The 18,728-nt window shown below is 37.8% G+C and overlaps 1 protein-coding gene and 1 long non-coding RNA gene across 35 annotated transcripts in view; one reads left to right on the top strand and one right to left on the bottom strand.

Moving 5' to 3' along the window:
• Positions 1 to 429: 429 nt before the first annotated feature.
• Positions 430 to 18,728, bottom strand: part of Maf1 (repressor of RNA polymerase III transcription Maf1) — a 51,896-nt gene continuing 33,597 nt past the window's right edge. For 11 of the 33 annotated variants that reach the window (XM_086829445.1, XM_086829451.1, XM_086829450.1 and 8 more), the window contains 3 exons: positions 10,719 to 10,965; positions 1,095 to 1,339; positions 430 to 1,037 (listed from right to left, as the gene is read on the bottom strand). In XM_086829445.1, the coding sequence (XP_086685571.1) occupies positions 983 to 1,037; positions 1,095 to 1,339; positions 10,719 to 10,965 (547 nt within the window). In that variant the 3' untranslated portion in view covers positions 430 to 982. Of the gene's footprint in view, positions 1,038 to 1,094; positions 1,373 to 10,718; positions 10,966 to 18,728 lie in introns of all 33 variants that reach the window. The other 22 variants (XM_086829435.1, XM_086829439.1, XM_020956585.2 and 19 more) reach the window with 2 other exon arrangements.
• LOC147644250 (uncharacterized) lies at positions 1,702 to 9,333 on the top strand. Of its 2 annotated transcripts, XR_015270873.1 has the most exons (5): positions 1,702 to 2,521; positions 2,585 to 2,720; positions 2,947 to 3,168; positions 3,247 to 3,458; positions 3,519 to 9,333. It is a non-coding gene; the product is annotated as an uncharacterized LOC147644250 (long non-coding RNA). The 2 variants fall into 2 exon arrangements; XR_015270872.1 differs by having other exon boundaries at positions 2,947 to 3,458.

Raw genomic sequence — 18,728 nt, 5'->3', positions numbered from 1 at the left:
AAGTTAGGAGTATTGATGGAATTATTTGAGATTAAAATTACCTAGGACTACTAACTGGCCTCTATCCAAAAGTCTACTGGAAACCATCTGAATAGCGGAAAGGTGGTTCCAATAAATAGGAAGTTCCGACAATGTAGGTATGTAGGAACAGGTAATAAAAATGGAGCTACCATTGATAGATAGCTTCACACGAAGGAATTCAACATCGTTGCATTCCTCGAAAGATAATAATTCTGGAGTGAGTGAGGGGTTGAGTGAGGTTAGTTTTTTGGATCAGGATTGGGAGACGTAGAAGGCGCAGTGGTCTGATCAGGCTTAGGAAGAGTAAATTCTACAGTCCGCTTTTCCATAACTTCGAACTCCTTGACAAAAACGTCTTTTGGCCAGAATTTGTTAAAGCCAGTTGTGCCAAAAAGTTAGTGAAAGACATTTATTTTAAAAGGTTAATTGTCTCTAGCATTAAAATTTTTTTTTTTTAATTTTTTCCACCTTTATTTTGAGACGTTCGGCTCTAGTTTTGTCTTGGATAAACATATTCCGATGTTTGTGCAGGGGAGTGCCGCGAAACAGATATATGTATGACTAATAGGTGAAACAGCTTTAAGAGCTTTGGCAAGGCAGATTGGTTATCTGCCGTACCATTGTCGGCCGGTAGTCCGGGCCTGGTCGGATATTTTATAGTTACGGGTTTTTGAGGGTTCAGTGTTTGGGACCCCCCAGGGGACAAAACAGATATCACCCGCGGCACATTTGGGCACAGAATCTTTGCTAGCACTCGATCTCAGCACCCTTTAAATTAATGCTAAGGTCAAGGGCTGGGCCGAGGTAGGCATGTTTATGTTTATAATTTTTTTTTTTTTTTAATTTTTCTCTTATTCTTTATTTTACTCTAAATATATTTTTCCTGGCTCTTTTTTAGAGAATACATTATATTTATTAGCACGAGTACATTAAACAATTTTAACCAATTCTAATCAATAAATTAATATACTTCGTCTTCCATCGAAAAATCCAAGGTTTCACTAGCATAAAGTGAGCTGAAATGAGAATATTCAGAATAGTTAAATTTTTAAACTACAAACAAATGTACATACTTTACTGCTCTGCTTGTAAAAAACACAATCCGTTTTAATTTCTTATTGTAAAAGAAATAATTAAAAGACCATAAACAGCCTGGCTCCCCAAATGGGTCGGAGCTTAGATCCGGATTATAACTGTATATGTCACAATCTGATAAATTTACTTCGTCATCCACAGCTGACCATAACGGCTGGCGTAAAACTTGGTACTGATCTCCAGCTAATGCCGATAAATTCGAATGGATTGAGTTCATAACCCACTGTAATGATGGCTCTTTGCTAAATTCATGCGACTTTAAATAAAATGTATAAAACGTCTAAGAAACTAGAAAAGAAAAAAAACTTCGGAAGCCGAATATTATATCGGATAAAATACCCTTTAATCTATTTGTTCAAGAAAAATTCATAATGTTATAAACTTCGAGTAAAGACTGAAACAGGCCACTTTCCTGTTTTTCCTATTACAGTTGTTCATCAATTTTGACAAACATTTTAATGTAATATCTGTTGGATGATAAACAAGAATATTATACACAATAGTGTGCGTTCAAATTACTTTACATGCTTTTTACTAAAATACAAATCATCAAACGTTATATTCATTATTATTTTTAGCAAATTTTACGATTTCGGTTTTATCTTCTCCTGTTTTCACTTAATTTTTGCAATCGGTTTGTTATCGAAATGTTTAAAAAATTTTATTTTTTGCTTTTATAGTATTTTCCCACAGAAATTCATTTTTCAATCACTATCCGTAGAAGTCTGTAGTCTAATTTTCTTTTTCATCATTGGGCGATATTTTTCTGTGCAACTCTAAATTCTTTTTGTCGGTGAAAATTTAACCATTGTATGCTAAAATATAAGCAAAGATTTCAGAACCAATTGAAATAGGAAGGCGCAAAAGTTAAAAGTAGACCCAAAAAAAATGTCGGTCTTCTTCGGTATACTCTTTCCTAAATTGTAAAATACAGTACATTTTTGGTATTCTTACATCAGTTGAGAACGGCTGAACCGATTTGCAACCTCTTTTTTTTTAAATTGTTTAAAATTTGCCAAGCGAATTTTTGTTGCTAAAAAATTTTGGAAAACCCTCCCGAAAATTCTTTAGGGCCTCAACAGATGTTGGCAACACACTTTTAACGTACACAGTAGCATTGGAGATCAAAACTATCAAAGTAAGCTATGTGATAGGTCAAATAATGCAAAAAATGTCATGTTTTTGTGATTTTTTCTCGATGATACAGTTAAAATGTATTTATTTAACGAATGGTACATTAAAGCATAACATTCGAAAAATGTCTTATACAATTTTTATAAAGAAATATTAAAAAATAAGGCAATGGTAGCAATTGTCCGGACGTGTCTCGAAAAAATTTAATTGCGATGCCAATCATAACTGCTGGATCATCGGAAATCATTCGTTAGATTATAGAATACCCCAGGTAACGCTTTCGATTTTTTTTTTATTTTTAACCGCCTGATTTAAGAACAAAAAAACTCGACAGCGTTACCTCGCAAAATATGTACAGAAATAGCGTTTAAAATTTCAAAAGGACCGGTGCAGTAGTTTTGAATTTATGATTGGCACCGACTTTGAAAACGTGAGCTGTGCAAAAAAGTCCAGTGTAAAACGAAAATCCGGCAAGTATAAAAATACCCATAACTTCGTCAATTTTATGTTAATTGACTTGAAATTTTGGCACAATATTCTTTAGACATAATAATAATAAAAAAAAATAAACATAAAATACATTAATTAAAATTTCGAATTGCGAAATTGCTTCCAGACATTCAGATTCAAGGACAAATTCACCATCGAGCGTGCACTTTATTATCATTAACTAACAAAGATCATAAATTCCTTCAGATGTATTGTGTTGGTGATACAGCTAAATCAGCAATCTTTACTGAAACTAGACGACAATTTATTGAGGAATTGAAAAATCTTCTCCATGAACATAATGAATCGATCAGAGTGTTTAAAAACCCGTTATATACAATGCATGCAGATGACCACCAAATCATTATCAGAGTAGATAAAAGACCCGCTGTGGAATGTGGAATAACGGGATATTATTCTTAAACTTCGGTATAGTGAACAATTGCATCGCGTGAACGAGAACGATCGATCATATGATGCACTTTAATTTCTATTGATTTTCTGTAGTAGATGGCTCTCCCATTAATATAGAGATATACTGATGGCTATTGCATTATAATATAAAGACCCGCTGGAAGCCATGCAAGACAATTCAATGCTTCCACAATCAATAAAGCGGCAGTGGTACTTGTTGCCGAAAATGTGGAATCACGGGATATTATTCTTAACGTCGAGATAATAAACAATTAATAATATAAAGATGGTCAATCTGACGAAAGGTTTGCTTAATAGTCATCATTTATTTTTCGATCCACAATAAGTTTGAATTAATATTTCAGGAGATGAAACGAATAACATCAGCTCAATGAATTTTTATGCGTATAGATTGATGATTCGGCAAAATGTTGACAATCACTTGTCGAGATAACGCCGTTACTTTCAACAGTATTGTGTCGGCATGTACGTGAAAGTAGAAACGGAGCGTCTTAATTTTATTCGTGTCAATCAGACAAATACATACACTTGCGCGAAGCCATTGCTGAAGGACACGCGAGGAAGCTCGACAAGATCCGACCAGACCAAATTGATGCAATTATTTCTGTCAAAATACATGATCCATGTCCCTTGCTGAGTTCGAGGCAAAAAAAAGTATGGAAAGCGGAAAATGCACAAAGCGTTTTACCCGTCTATTTGTGTTTACAAAATCAGTGTACATGACGGATATCCATTTTATCGGCGTCACTCTCGAAATGATAATGGCAGGTAGCTCACGGTCACCAACGGAAACCATGTCTAAAATAGCTGGACCATTCAATATTGTTAAATTTTGTTGAAAACTTTTTCAGCTCACTGCTATGTTGACTACTGCAACTCCATCAAATACGTATGCAAATATAAGAACAAAGGTAGCGACATTGCGATTTTTGGTATTTTGGCAAAAATAAGGTGACAAAATTTCACATTGGACGTTACGTGAGTTTTGGTGAGGCTATTTGGCAGCTATTTTCATTTCCGATTCATTTATCGATTTACTTGGAGAACTACTAGCGCGTGTAGTTTACATTGCAAATGCAGAGGAAAGAGCATTTCATTCGTATTCCATTTCCACATACAACAGCGATCCGTTTTCAAAAACTTTATTTTGAAATGTCACGCTATTAAATATGCATCGAAAGAATATCAACGCTGGAGGAAAGGTGACGGTGTTGCTGGCTTCGCTTATGCGTATTCGACTGATGCCCTAGGAAAAAAATTTACAGTTCATCCACGCCAAGATGAATGAATCAATATCAATATTCCTGTTGATGCTTCGTTCCCGGTAAATTTTTATGAATTAACGTCATCAATGAAAGAACTCATCAACAAAGTTTTTACCGGCATTGCCCAAAATTATAAAAAAAAATCAATTAATGATCGAGCAATACAAGCAGCGAATAATGAGGACGTCGATAGTTTGAAAACCATTATTCAAAGTCAAATTGTTGGAGAACTGCATTCAAACAAATCCGTCGACGGCGTGACCAATTGAATTTTTGAACTCCCTGTTGTACGTCAATAACATATTGAACAATGTAATTCCAGCAACGATTATCAAGGGTAAATTCAAAGAAGAGTCTTGGATTTCCTCTCACGAGTTCCAACTAGGGGCGAGTCAAGGTTCGCCGGACCAGCTTTTTTTCAGATTTCTAGTTTATTTGAATACACTTAGTAAGATTCTATCTGCGTGCCAAATTTAGCTTCCTGTCTTGTTTTCCGTTCTTCTTGTCGGTGAAAATTTAACCGTTCATTGCAAAAATGTAAACGAAGATGGCAAAAACAATTGAAATAGGAAGGCGCCGAAGTTTTTTTTTTCCCACAAAGATCTCAGATGCATTGTTATTGGTTCATTGTCTGTCATATGTCAGCATTGCAATGGATTACGTTTCGCCGCTGGCAAAGTAAAGTTTGCCCGTTTTGATGCATCCACCAGAGTCATTATATCCGCTTCTCTATGGAAATACAACCCAATCAACTATTTATGTGGCATATCAATATTATGAAAATATATAATGGTCAAATTTTTCGAAATTGCTTCCGAACATACCAGCAACTAACAACGATCATAAGCCTATTTTGTTTGTGATTCGGTATCGCTAAGTCAGCGCTGTTCAATTTCAATACTGAAACTTTGACGGCAAATTATCGTTTTGGAAAGTCGTCTTCGTTGTTTATGCGCCGAGAAATACATGTAAAAATATATTATATTAAACATCTTCATATAAACGCCTACTTTTAGTTAATTTGATTAGCTTTTTTACACTTCTATCACTATGTACGACCGTCAGCCGATAGGGTGCACAGGGGGATCAACGGATGACAGTGTCATCTGCCGTAACTGTGTACACCATCGGTAGTGCGACTATACTCTCCAAGCGAGGGCGGCTGGAAGCAGGTCCCCAGTCGAGGCTCGACCGGGGATGCTGACCAATTTTAGTCGGGCGGACTTAGGCAAGTCTTTAGTCAGCCTCCCCTCAAGTCAGGTGTGTTATGCGACCTGTGCACACTGACTTCCAGGTTCGCAGCTGAGGGGTTAATCCAGCTGTGTCTGCACGGAGCCTTCCCAGGGCCAGGCAACCCTGGGTCGTAAGTGGCCTTGCCGCAGTTTTGGGACGAAGCTGCGGTCGACCTGTTTTCAAAGCCCCAAGCCCCCTCTGGCCCGCTGCGCTTGCCAGGTAGAGCAAAGCGGGCGTTCATGAATCGAGATGACCTCCACAAACCGAGCTTCGAAACTCTTGGGAGAGGATAAACCCCAAAAACTGTCAACGAAGGACGAGAAGGAGATGCAGAGGCCGAGATTGGTCGCTGCATCTCACATTGCATCAGAGACCGACGAAGCACTTCCCAATCTAAGCACACGGGTGGGGCTCAGCTGGGCACCACCTCAGAGATGGCGAAAATCTGAAGCGCAGCTGGCATCGGTTTTATACAGGAACCTTGGACCAGGGACGGGCAAATCGCTGGACTAAGGATCCAAGGATACACACTACTGTGCACAAACTCGAATGGTAGGTCGAGAGCTTGCAAAGTAATTAAGAATCATTTTAATGCTTTCCTATGTCCCAATCTCAGCACACCTGACCTAGCAGTGGCGTACATGGCCCATGACGAGCCGGCCCCGCCTGAGCCGGTAGGTCAAGCTGCTGCAATGGGTGGAAGTGATGAAGACGACCCTGGTGCTCGGGTGTGAGGCGAATGCGAGGCACACGCTCTGGGGGAGTTCGGAGACTAACGAAAGAGGTGAGTCACTCTTTGACAATATTATTTGTAGAAATGTTACAATATGTAATAAGGGCAATACGCCGACCTTCATCTTTCCGAGCACGGAAAATGTTCAAGGTTGGGAAGAGGTATTAGACCTCACCTTACATATAGAACAGAATAATTACAGGGTCGAGAACTGGAGGGTATCGACAGAACACTCCTTCTCAGACCATAGATACATTTTCTTTGAAATAACGACACCAGTTAAGAAACAGGTGCCAAGAAGAAACACCAGTAACAATTTCAGCGAAATTTTCCAATCTGAAGTAAACGGCAGGAGGATCAAGACTATATCCACTGCAAAGGCACTCGACAAAGAGGTGGAGGACCTAAGAAATATTCTGAACAACGCCTTCAAAAAGACTTGTAAGCTAACATTCTCGAAGAAGCAATACCCACCGTGGTGGACAAAGGAATTAAGCGAGCTCAGAAAGAGCGCGAGAAAGTCCTTCAACAACAGCTATGTAACCCGGGATTGGGGAACATACAAAGAACAAAAAATTTACAAGAAGGCAGTATACAAGGCCAAGAAAGAGTCCTGGCAAAACTACTGCGAGTCACTGGAAGGCATAAAGGACACGGCGAGAGTAAGCAAACTTCTCGCCAAAGGGCACATAAGCCCTACCCTGATCAACAGAGCAGACGGCTCTGCTACGACGACAATTGAGGAGTCACTAGAGCTACTAGTTGACACCCACTAAGAAGAAGAACCCCCAGGAAGCCTAAGAGTGAGCTCAGAACCCGAGGAGGGAACGAACGCTCAAATGAATACGCCTCCGAAAGACATCATCACCACTGAGCGAATTCAGTGGGCAATAGATTCTTTCGATAAGTACAAAAGCCCGGGCCCAGACTTCTTAATACCGGCAATGCTACAATCAGCCAAGGATACCATTTGCAAATGGCTAAAAGCCATTTACGAAGCTTGTTTAAGACTGACGCACATCCCACTCCTGTGGAGGGAGGCAAGTCATTTTTATACCGAAACCGGGAAGAAGGGGGTTTATTATAGAACGGTAAGTCTCACCTCCTTCGCCCTGAAGACACTAGAGAGACTCCTGGACGTCCACATCCGGGAGTCTCTAGAAGGACATCAACTCTCGGATGAGCAGCATGCGTACCGCAAGGGAAAATCTACGGAAACAGCGCTACACGTAGTTTTACATCATGTCGAGAAGACATTACAACACAAGCAATAAACGATTGCCGGCTTCCTAGACATCGAAGGCGCGTTCAATAACGTGAACCCCGACTCTATCCTGGGCTCCCTCAACTTGTTAGGTATTGAGAGAGGCATCAGAGTGGATCGAGGTCATGCTAAAGAGCAGGACAATCACAGCCGAACTGAGTGGCACTCACCTCACGCGGACTGTGAAGAGAGGCACACCTACGGCGGGGTATTATCGCCCCTACTTTGGCTTACAAATATAAACGCATTGCATTCTACTCCTGCAGAAGAATGTTTGGGAACAATTGGCTTTACTCAGCAGTGGTACGGCCAACACTAACTTACGGAACCCTAGTATGGTGGCCGGCACTAACTAGGGCTTACAACAGAACAAAGCTGACACGGATACAACGGGCGAGTGCGGGGGCCGTGGGTGCAAAGCGCTCATGCCCCGCGGCTGCTCTCAACGCTATCCTAGATATAATGCCGATAGAGCTGTTCGTGAAGGAGATTGCAGCACAGAGCGCAGTAAGACTGAAGGCAAGCAATTGCTGGTGGGATTACGACGCCGGGCACGGTAAGATCCTTGGAAGCAGCGACATTAACACTGACGTTAAGACCGACTACATGATCGCGGAGATGAAATTCGGGAACGTATTCTCGACCTCATACCCATCAAGGGAAGACTGGAGTAGGGTTAAAGTAGTAGTGGAGGTGTCCCTCTACACCGATGGCTCAAAAATAAGCTGCGGCGCAGGGGCTGGGATCTTCGCTGAAAATTGGGGAATTGAAAAGACTTTCAATCTCTCTAACTCAGCGACGTTCTTTCAGGCTGAGTCACTAGCCATAAGGGAAGCAGTCGAGAGCTAGCAAAGAATGGCTAAGTAAGACCGAGCACAGAAGGTCAAAAAAATGTTTGCCACAAGAAACGAACCAGTGAACTGCTATCCAACAGCAAGCGGGATATTAGCAGGTTCACGGCACTCACAACGGGACATTGAGCGATCGGTTCGCACGCAATGAAGTTGGGACTGCCGTACAATGCAATCTGTAGAAGCTGTAAGCAACCTACAGAGCAAGAGACACCGGAACATCTGCTCTGCTTCTGCCCAACGCCACTTTGGTGACTACCAGATGGAGTCACTGGGAAGTATAGGAAAGCTAAAAGTTTCAGCAATCCTAGGTTTCCTTACTGACTCTGGGTGATACTAATAGTGAACAACAAACAGAGGGAGTGGAACAAAAAGGAGCTTAGCTCTAATTGGAGGCCCCAGCAATGGGCCTACCTACCATCACTATGTACACTCTTCAAGGCATTTGCTCTTTGTTACAGAAAAAATCATCCGAGAATACTGCCAACATAGATGGACACCATTAGATGTTAAATAAAGTTTTAATTCCAGTGGTCTTAGTTATTTTTTTCTTGCTCTTTTATCAGATAATTAAATTTATTTATAAAAAGTATTAAATTTTTCAATTTAATGCTCACCTTTGCACTAAATAAATATCTTAAGCTGTTTATTTCTTAAAAACTCGCTCCCCTGTGGGCAAAAAACTCGCAGAGCCAATTTTCGTAGGACTCTCTGGTGGCCAACTTTAGGCTACCAAGCGCTTTCGCCATGGACAGAAATAGGTGGTAATCACTAGGTGCGAGATTCGAACTATATCATAAGGTGGATGCAAAAGAACCTCCTATTCGAGCTCCCGGAGCTTCTGCCGCGTCATCAAAGATGTGTGTGGCCTGGCGTTGTCCTGATTGAAGACAATTCGGCCTCTGTTGCTCAAGTATGGCCTCTTCTGCATAAGTGCTGCCTTCAAGCGGTCCAGTTGTTGGCATTACAGCTCAGAATTGAGCGTTTGGCAATAGGGGAGCAGCTCATATTGGATGATTCCCTACCAATCCCACCAAACACACAGAAGAGCTTTCCTGGCCGTCAATCCAGGCTTGACCACCGTCTGGGACGCTTCACCGATTTTCGACCTCGACCGTTTGCGCCTTACGTTGTCGTAAGTGATCCACTTTCCATCACCAGTCACCATACGCTTCAAAAAAGGGTCGATTTTGTTGCGATTCAGAGGCGATTCGCATGCATCGATACGGTCAAAAATGTTTTTTGCGTCAATTCGTGTGGCACCCATACATCGAGCTTCTTAGTGAATCCAAGCTTCACCAATGCTACGGCTGCTACTATGCTGATCTCTTTCGACCATTCAGCGCTTTTATCGCCATTTTCCACGACACGACTTCCGGAGCGTGGTGCGTCTTCGACCACCTCCACACCAGAACGAAAACGTTGAAACCATCGTTGTGCGGTGGAAATGGAAACTGTGTCAGGTCCATAAACTGCACAAATTTTATAAGCGGCTTGAGATGCATTTTTGCCTTTATCGTAGTACTGTAAAATATTCCATATTTTCTCTTTATTTTGCTCCATGTTTGCGAAGCTATAACTATCGAACTACTCAAAAAAATTAACAATCAATCAATCGATTTTCCGTGTGAAAAGAGCTTTCCAAAAAGGTATAGTATGTCCAGAACCGACAATTAAAACAAGAATTACGCGCTTGCAGCGACAACTAGCGAAAATACTGCAAGACTTTTTTTTGACAACCTTATATAAAAAAGTACCTTTGTTTTTATAAAAAAAAAACTATTTAATTCAATAAATGATAAAAGCGCGGGAAAAATAAATCGAGTGCATATAATTAAAACTGCAATCAAGTACTCAGCCCCTTTTACATATCTTTACATTACTTCTGGACTAACAATTTAACAATTAAAACATATTTTACTAGGCTTTTTAACAAAAACAATCAATCAAAGCTGAAAAAAAAATATTTCGATAAAACGATTGCAAAATTGCGTGAAAACCGTAGCTTATATAAACAAAATTCAACGATTTGTTATTATTTTTAACATATTATTTTTTGTACGGACTGATGCCCCAAAAAAATTCGTTTTTTAAAGTCCATTAATTATTTTATAGCTTTGAACCACATTTTTCCTCCTTGTTTACCCCATGAAAAATTAGTAAATTTAATGTGAATGAATAACTTAATTATTTCTTACCTTTGCTTCAGTAAAGTCATAATCCGGCTCAAATGATGCGTTTAAAGTTGCAATTAGATAAAACAATGTTTTTCTAGAGATGGTATCACAAAGAGTTTTGCCCTCATCTCCCGATTGGCTGTTGTTTCGACAGAAGTTTGGTGAAAAGTCGGTCAAAGTTTGAGGAGGCGAGAGTGCCTGAAGATCATGTCCATGAGTTTCAGCCGTAAATCGCTTATACAAAGCTTTTTCTGCAGCAACCATTTTACTATAAGTAAATACAAATTTGAATTGTTGCATTCAGTTTCAATTCTAGTTAGTTATTTTTTTCTTGCTCTTTTATCAGTTAATTAAATTTATTTATAACAAGAAAGGAAGCTAACTTCGGCACGTCGAAGTTTATATACCCTTGCAGATAGAACTTCTATGAATAGGAATCAATACAATATAAATTATATATATTTGTGTTAAAAAACAATGAAGTAATACCTGCTTTCATTTCATTCACCTATACATATTATATTTGCAGTTTTACATTCACAGATTTGCATTTTTCCTCTACATCAAACGATCGTTTATATGGCACCTATATGATATAGTTGTCCGATTTTCATGAAATTTAACATTAAATTTTAGACTAATATAAAATGGCTATACCTCAAATTTGATGAAAAGCAGCTGAAAACTGAAAAAGTTATAAATTTAATTGTATTAATTTCTCGATCGTTCCTATGGGAGCTATATGATATAGTAGTCCGATTTTCATAAAATTTTATGCAAAATTGTAGAGTATAGTAAAATGGCTATATCTCAAATTTGATCCAATTCTATTGAAAACTGAAAAAACTAAAATTTTTTTTGTAAAAATTTTCCGATCATTCCTATGGCAGCTATATGATATAGTCGTCCGATCCGGCCCGTTCCGACATATATACGAGTCAGAGTATACAGAAGGCTAACTACAAAGTTTCATTCAGATAGCTTTAAAACTGAGAGACTAGTTTGCGTAGAAACGGACAGACGGACAGACGGACATGGCTAGATCGACTCGGCAGTTGATCCTGATCAAGAATATATATACTTTATATAGTCGGAGGTGCCTCAGTTTCAGTTTTCAGTTACGAATTTTTCCATACTTTCTTGTCATTAGCTATCAGATGAATAACACCATATTTAAAACAACAAAAAATATTTTCCATAAATTTAAATAAAACTATTTGATAGAACACTAGGACAACTTTTTTAAAATTTTGCATGCGGAACATTTAAAAATAAAATTTTTTTTGCTGTTTTGACTGCAAGATTTGTAACAGGTTGTACGTAAAATAAATAAGTACAATCGAATCATTGTTTTCCAAAAAAAAAAAATTTAATGTTATATTCTTGATCAGCATCAACAGCCGAGTCGATCAAGCCATGTCCATCCGTCCGTCCGTCTGTCCGTTTCTACTCAAACTAGTCTCTCAGTTTTTAAGCTATATGCAGTAAGTCTTCTATATACTCTCACTCGTACATATGTCGGAACGGGCCGAATTGGACGACTTTACAAGGTGAGTTCCAAAGTAAACAGTATGCCGGTGTAAGCCTTTTGAATGGCCTCTACGTCTGCATAACGCTTTCCTTTCATCGATCGACGCTTGTGTTCGACTATTTGACCAAAAATCACATTTAAACCATCAACCACTCCCCGTATTCACTTGATATGGCACCGTACGACTTCTACCTTTTCGGAAAAATGCATTTGCCGATGAAAGGAAAGCGTTATGCAGACGTAGAGGTTATTCAAAAGGCTTGCACCGGCATACTTGCGGCCATACCGGGCAACGAGCTAAAACGCTGTTGGGCCGTGAAAAACGCTGTAATAAAGCAGAAGGAGACTATTTTGAATAAAATAAATAGATTTTGCCGAAAAAACTATTTTTTCTGTCTTTTTTTAAAAGTCCTGTTTACTTTGGAACTCACCTTGTATCATATAGCTGCCACAGGAACGATCGAAATACGTTAAAAAGTATAACTTTTTCAATAAATTTCTAATTATTCTACAATTTTGTTTAAAATTTTATAAAAAATCGGACTACTATATAATATAGCTGCAATAGGAACTTTCGCGGTTTTAATTTTATGAAAATCGGATGACTATATCATATAGCTGCTATACAAACGATCGTTAGATATAGACAAAAATGCAAACCTGTGAATGTAAAACTGTAAATGTAATATGTATAGGTGAATGAACAAAAGCAGGCATAACTACATTGTTTTTTAAGATAAATATATGTTTTAATTTATATTGAATAAATTCCAAGTGATCGAAGTTCTATATGCAAGAGTATATAAACTTTGGGGTTGCGAAGATAGCTTTCTTTCTTCTTTTTTGTTTTAACTTTATATTTAATATTTAATTTATTTTAATTCATTGTTTTGGAAAAATGGGGAAAGGTCAAAATGATTTTATTATACATATATTTTCATTTTTGTTCTCTTTCCTTGGTGGCAGTGAACGCAGCTTATAGCTTAACTTACACAAAATAAATTTAATTTAAATCGTGTCCAATCGTCAAATTAAATAAATATTCAAAACAATAAAGGTATGTAAACTGAGTAATTTTTATGTCATTATCAGTTGACTAAAATATTTGTTTTTTGTTTTATTTAATTTAATATAGATGGTGCTCCAGTTTTCACTATTTTTATACCCTTGCAGGGTAGTATAATTTCAGTCAGAAGTTTGCAACGCAGTGAAGGAGGCACCTCCGACTATATAAAGTATATATATTCTTGATCAGGATCAACAGCCGAGTTGATCTAGCCATGTCCGTCTGTCCGTATGTCCGTTTCTACGCAAACTAGTCTCTCAGTTTTAAAGCTATCTGAATGAAACTTTGTAGTTAGCCTTCTATATACTCTCACTCGTATATATGTCGGAACGGGCCGGATCGGACGACTATATCATATAGCTGCCATAGGAATGATCGGAAAATTTTTACAAAAAAATTTTTAACTTTTTCAGTTTTTAATAAAATTGGATCAAATTTGAGATATAGCCATTTTACTATACTCTACAATTTTGCATAAAATTTTATGAAAGTCGGACTACTATATCATATAGCTCCCATAGGAACGATCGAGAAATTAATACAATTAAATTTATAACTTTTTCAGTTTTCAGCTGCTTTTCATTAAATTTGAGGTATAGCCATTTTGTATTAGTCTTAAATTTTGTGTCAAATTTAATGAAAATCGGACAACTATATCATATAGGTGCCATACAAACGATCGTTAGATGTGGAGAAAAATGCAAATATGTGAATGTAAAGCTGCAAATATAATATGTATAGGTGAATGAAATGAAAGCAGGTATTACTTCATTATTTTTTAACACAAATATATATAATTTATATTGTATGAATTCCTATTCATAGAAGTTCTATCTGCAAGGGTATATAAATTTCGGCGTGCCGAAGTTAGCTTCCTTTCTTGTTTTATTTTAATTTGGACGAAATTATTTAATTTCGTTTCTAGCTTCTACAACTGTCACAGTTGTCATTAGAAAATGTATATTTCTCTGAGAAAATGAAAAAATGTTGAAAAACGACCAAATACGAATTTTTTTCTTTAAATTTCCGATCGTTCCAATTCCAGCTTTATGATATAGTAGTCCGATTTCATAAAATGAGGAAAAAAAAGAAATTCTAAGACAAAATGACACAATCTCAAGAAAGGTGTTAAAAATTGGAAAAGTTATACTGGGGTAGTCAAAAGTATTTACACAAATTCACAATTATTGTCACAGCCAAACTTATTTTTGTTATTATTCTATTGTTATTGTTGTTATTATTGTTTTTGTTGACCGATTTCCATGAAATTTTTTTATTGCATAAATTGATCTATTCAGAAGCAAGCAGAAAACGAAAACAAAAGATAACGGTTCATAGGACAATATTAAAAGCAAAAGAATATATGTCTATTTATTTTGGATATAGCTTAATAAACACAATTCCAACCAATTAAAAGCCTTCATCGATACCTAAGAAAATTTTTTTAACTATTAATAAAGTAACATGAGATTGTCACAAAAAAATTATTTAATTTTAATAGCATTAAAATTAAGACGAAAACAAATTACGTGTAAATATTACACTGTAGATGCATCTATTATTTTACGTATAGCAGTTTTCTATGAACCGTTAACTTTCGATATCCTTTTTGGCTCGTTTCTGCATAGATCAATCTACACAATAAAGAAAATTTGAGGGAAAACGGTCAACAACAAAAAGATTAACAACTAAAAGAAATTTGGCTATGAAAATGGTCGAAGTGTAAATACTTTTGAATACCTTTGTATATATATATTTTTTTTTAAATTTTCTAACCGTTCCAATTGCACCTATATGGTTTAGTCGTCTGATCTGGCCTGATTCGATTTCATTCACACCAAGACTAGTTTGCGTAGAAACGGACAGACGGACACGGCTAGCTCGACTCGATTATTGATCGATCAAAAATGTAAATACAGTACTGTTCAGTAAAGAATTTAACCGGTGCAGCAGTGCCCTGCCAAGCATTTGTCTTTTAAGGGTAAGAGAGATGGCTTGGGAACATATGACCACTGCGTTGGTATTTTTAGAGATAGGATTATGTGAAACTACATAAGCTAGGATTTTAGGAAATTAAAAGTAGTTTAAAATATAAAGAAGCTAATAAATAAACCAATTTATTAGCAATTTGTTTTTTTTTTTTTTTAATTAACACGTTTTTATTATATTTTTCGGGCCAACAGCTGCCCGAATGTGATTTTCTTGAGTCTGCGGGTTCTATAGTTCGTACTCGCGTCTCGCCAGGGGCTTATGGTGTTTTTGTAGCCATGTTCATTGCCTCTTCGCTGCTTGGTTAAGATTGTCTCCGACCATCGGTATCAACAGCTTTCAGTGGATGTAAGAGTGTGGATGTCGGATGTATCATTCCACGCCGTTAATTCGCCACATGAACTTAGCTTGGAACGCTTTGATATTTTACATGTTTGTTTTGGACGTTGACCCGTAAATTGGTAGGCCATATTTCCAAGTAGGAGCTAGGATGGACAAGAAGATCCTTTGTCAGGTTTGCTTTTCGAACTGGTGAGCCATCGTACACGCTTCCCAGCTTCCTCCAGGTTGCCCCTTGTTTTTTTTTTTGATCGAGAAGAGGCTGGCCATGAAAGAAGATTCCGGGGCTAGTCTCTTTCCTTAGCTCGTATGTGAACATTGCGCACTTCTCGGGACTAATAGCCACTTTCTTGTTCAGAAGTTGTTGAAGAGCGCCAGTGGCCTCAAACGCACGTTCGGATATGGAGAGCATGGCGGTGTCGTTAGCGTATTTTAGGTGGCTATGCAAACATAATTCCTGCCTTCCGAGTTCTTCAACGTAGCGTCGTGCGTAGGCTGTAGCGTAGGTCCCAGCTCACTGCCTTGTGGAACTTTACACCTTATAATCTGGAGGAGGTGCTGATTCCAACCTGATCCACTTGGAATGTCCTGCCCTTCAAAAATTGCTGGTGATATCGTAGAGGCGGAAGTGCAGCAGTCTCTTGACCTTCGACATCAGGCCAGGATGCCAGATTCGGTGATGCTACCTATCAAGGAAGCCACCGTTCTACTTCCGTTGAAAGCGGTTCAGGATGTATTGGCCCGGTGCAGCTTCTCTGAGGTCCCATGCCGCTTCCTGAAGCCAAATTTGGTTATTTGGTATCGTCGCTTAGACTCTCGGCTTACTAGTATCCGATCCAGCAGGCATCTCTCTAGGATCTTTCCGAATGCGGGTAGTAGGCTAATCGGACGTAAGCTCTCCCGATCTAATGGATCATGACAAGTTTTGCATTGTTTCATCGAAGAGGGGCGGACGGCTCAATCTAGCAGCTCCACCATTCGATTAGAGATCTTATCCGCTACAGGACTCTTCCGGTTCTTCAGCCTTCTAATCTTCTGGTACACGCATTTAATTGTACAAACTCTATAGTTCAGAAAAGATAGCACTAAATTTCTAGGGTTCTTAATTATAATGAGAATGACTGTTCTATTCATAATTACTGTGTTTGTTCTTTTCTCAAGTTTTTGATGAAAACGGCATAGAGACTATTGATGCAGTGCTGACAAAATCGTTTACAAATAGGACAAAAGCACATCGAATTTGACCAAACAGAAGTGCTACATAAACACCAATAGCCGAAAGCAGAGTCTTCAAAGTGTTTTCCTTTACTTCCAAAAAAAATTGGTGAATATTTGCAGCTTCGGTGCCCAGTGCAGTATCCGAAGAGGTTTTTAGGTTGCGAAAAATTTAATAAGCAAAAATTTCGATAGCAGTAACTTATAAGATATGACATACCTGTCATAGAGTTTCTTTCACTTTACAGAAAGTAAATTGAGCATCAAGACACTGTATAGTGCTAGAATGCATACAAATTTTGGTATACTGATAGCCGGCTGTACAAATATGAAGTATGAATGTTACCCGCAATCAAACTTAATAACACTTTAACACTATAATTTATCTATTATTATAACTTTACCAAAAATCAAGTAGCCCCGAGTGGCCTTGTTCAAATGCAGCGACTGACTGACTTTTAGAATAATAATAGATATAATAATAATATTTAAATTATAAATGGGTCGAAGTTTCCATTTATAATTTATCTATTATTATTACTTTACCAAAAATTATAAAACCTAGACTAAAGTAGTTCAAATATCTGCAGTGACTGACTAACGTTTATAACAAATTTTTAGAAGATTTAAAGGTTTAAACCGATTAAATGCTTTGATCTCTTACCACAACTTTTCATGTAGTTAAACAGAATAAGGTGGAGTAAGCAGCCATTGTGTCTCTTGTTATTGTAAAGGACGTATTAGAAGATGATGTTCCAGACGGCCAAGGTGCACTTTCTACGAGAACAAATGCTTCATAGACAAGCAGATGCATGACTTTCAAAAGTGAATGGATCAAAAAGATTTTGTTCCGAAACTAAACCAAAATATTAAGAAATACAACTTACTAATGAGCCTAATTGACAATGCTTTGGAATAGTTGGGAGGTGTAAAATCTTTACCACTCTCGACATAATGAACGAATTTTTGTATGTACCGTTTGATAGAGATTCAAGAAAGTTTACATTATTTTTGACTCATAACAAATAGTATCAGTTTACGCATGATTTATTTGAAATCTTAAATTCTCCGGCTGTGTTAGGTCGTCTCAGCAGTCTTGCAAGAACATATTCAAAATCAGATAATCTTAGTATACATGGACGATATAATGGTGCCAAGCAAGGACGAAAACGATGGAATCGAGGCTTTGTAAAAGGCAAAGATTTTGAAGGGGTACATTTTTTATACCCTTGAAAACAGAACCGTGTCCCCTACTAACGAGAAAATAAAATCTGTCGTTAATTTTCCAATTCTCCAGAGCAGACAACCTTTGCAGAGATACTTGGGCTTAACGTCATATATGCGGCGCTTTATCAAAAGCAGCAAAACCTTTGAGTGACATGCTTCGGAGGAAAGGTAATCAGAAGTACGATAAAAACCTTGTGATGACTGGAAAGGTATCGCTTCATTCAACCACTTAAAACATCTATTGGTATCAGCGCTAATACTCAAACTGTTCAATCCTTTGGCTATTACGGAAATTCACACAGATGCGAGTAATTTCACCCAACAGAATTTATAAACTTGAGATTTTAGCCATTGTGTATGCATTAAAAAAATTAAAAAATGTATTTGTTGGAAAAATCTTTCACAGTAGTCAATGATTGCAACTCTTTTGCAATGACCATTAAAAAAGACGATCAAAGGTGAGCCATGTCATTGCAGGAATTCGAGTTCAAAGTGGAACACCGAGCTGGAAGTCCTACTACATTCCAGAAATTCAAAAATTTACACATGAACACGAATATATTATGTATAAGACATTTGATATAAAACTATTGATCCGCTGCAGACATATATCTGGAAATGTTCATCCCTTCCTGGGAAACATTGCAATTGCGTTGGTCTAGTT

This window comes from Drosophila serrata, unplaced genomic scaffold, assembly GCF_035046125.1.
Source record: "Drosophila serrata isolate PLE 108 unplaced genomic scaffold, ASM3504612v1 contig_208, whole genome shotgun sequence".
NCBI classification, from domain to species: Eukaryota; Metazoa; Arthropoda; class Insecta; order Diptera; family Drosophilidae; genus Drosophila; species Drosophila serrata.
The sequence above is the reverse complement of the archived record's forward strand: the minus strand, read 5'-3'. Positions and strand labels throughout refer to the sequence as shown.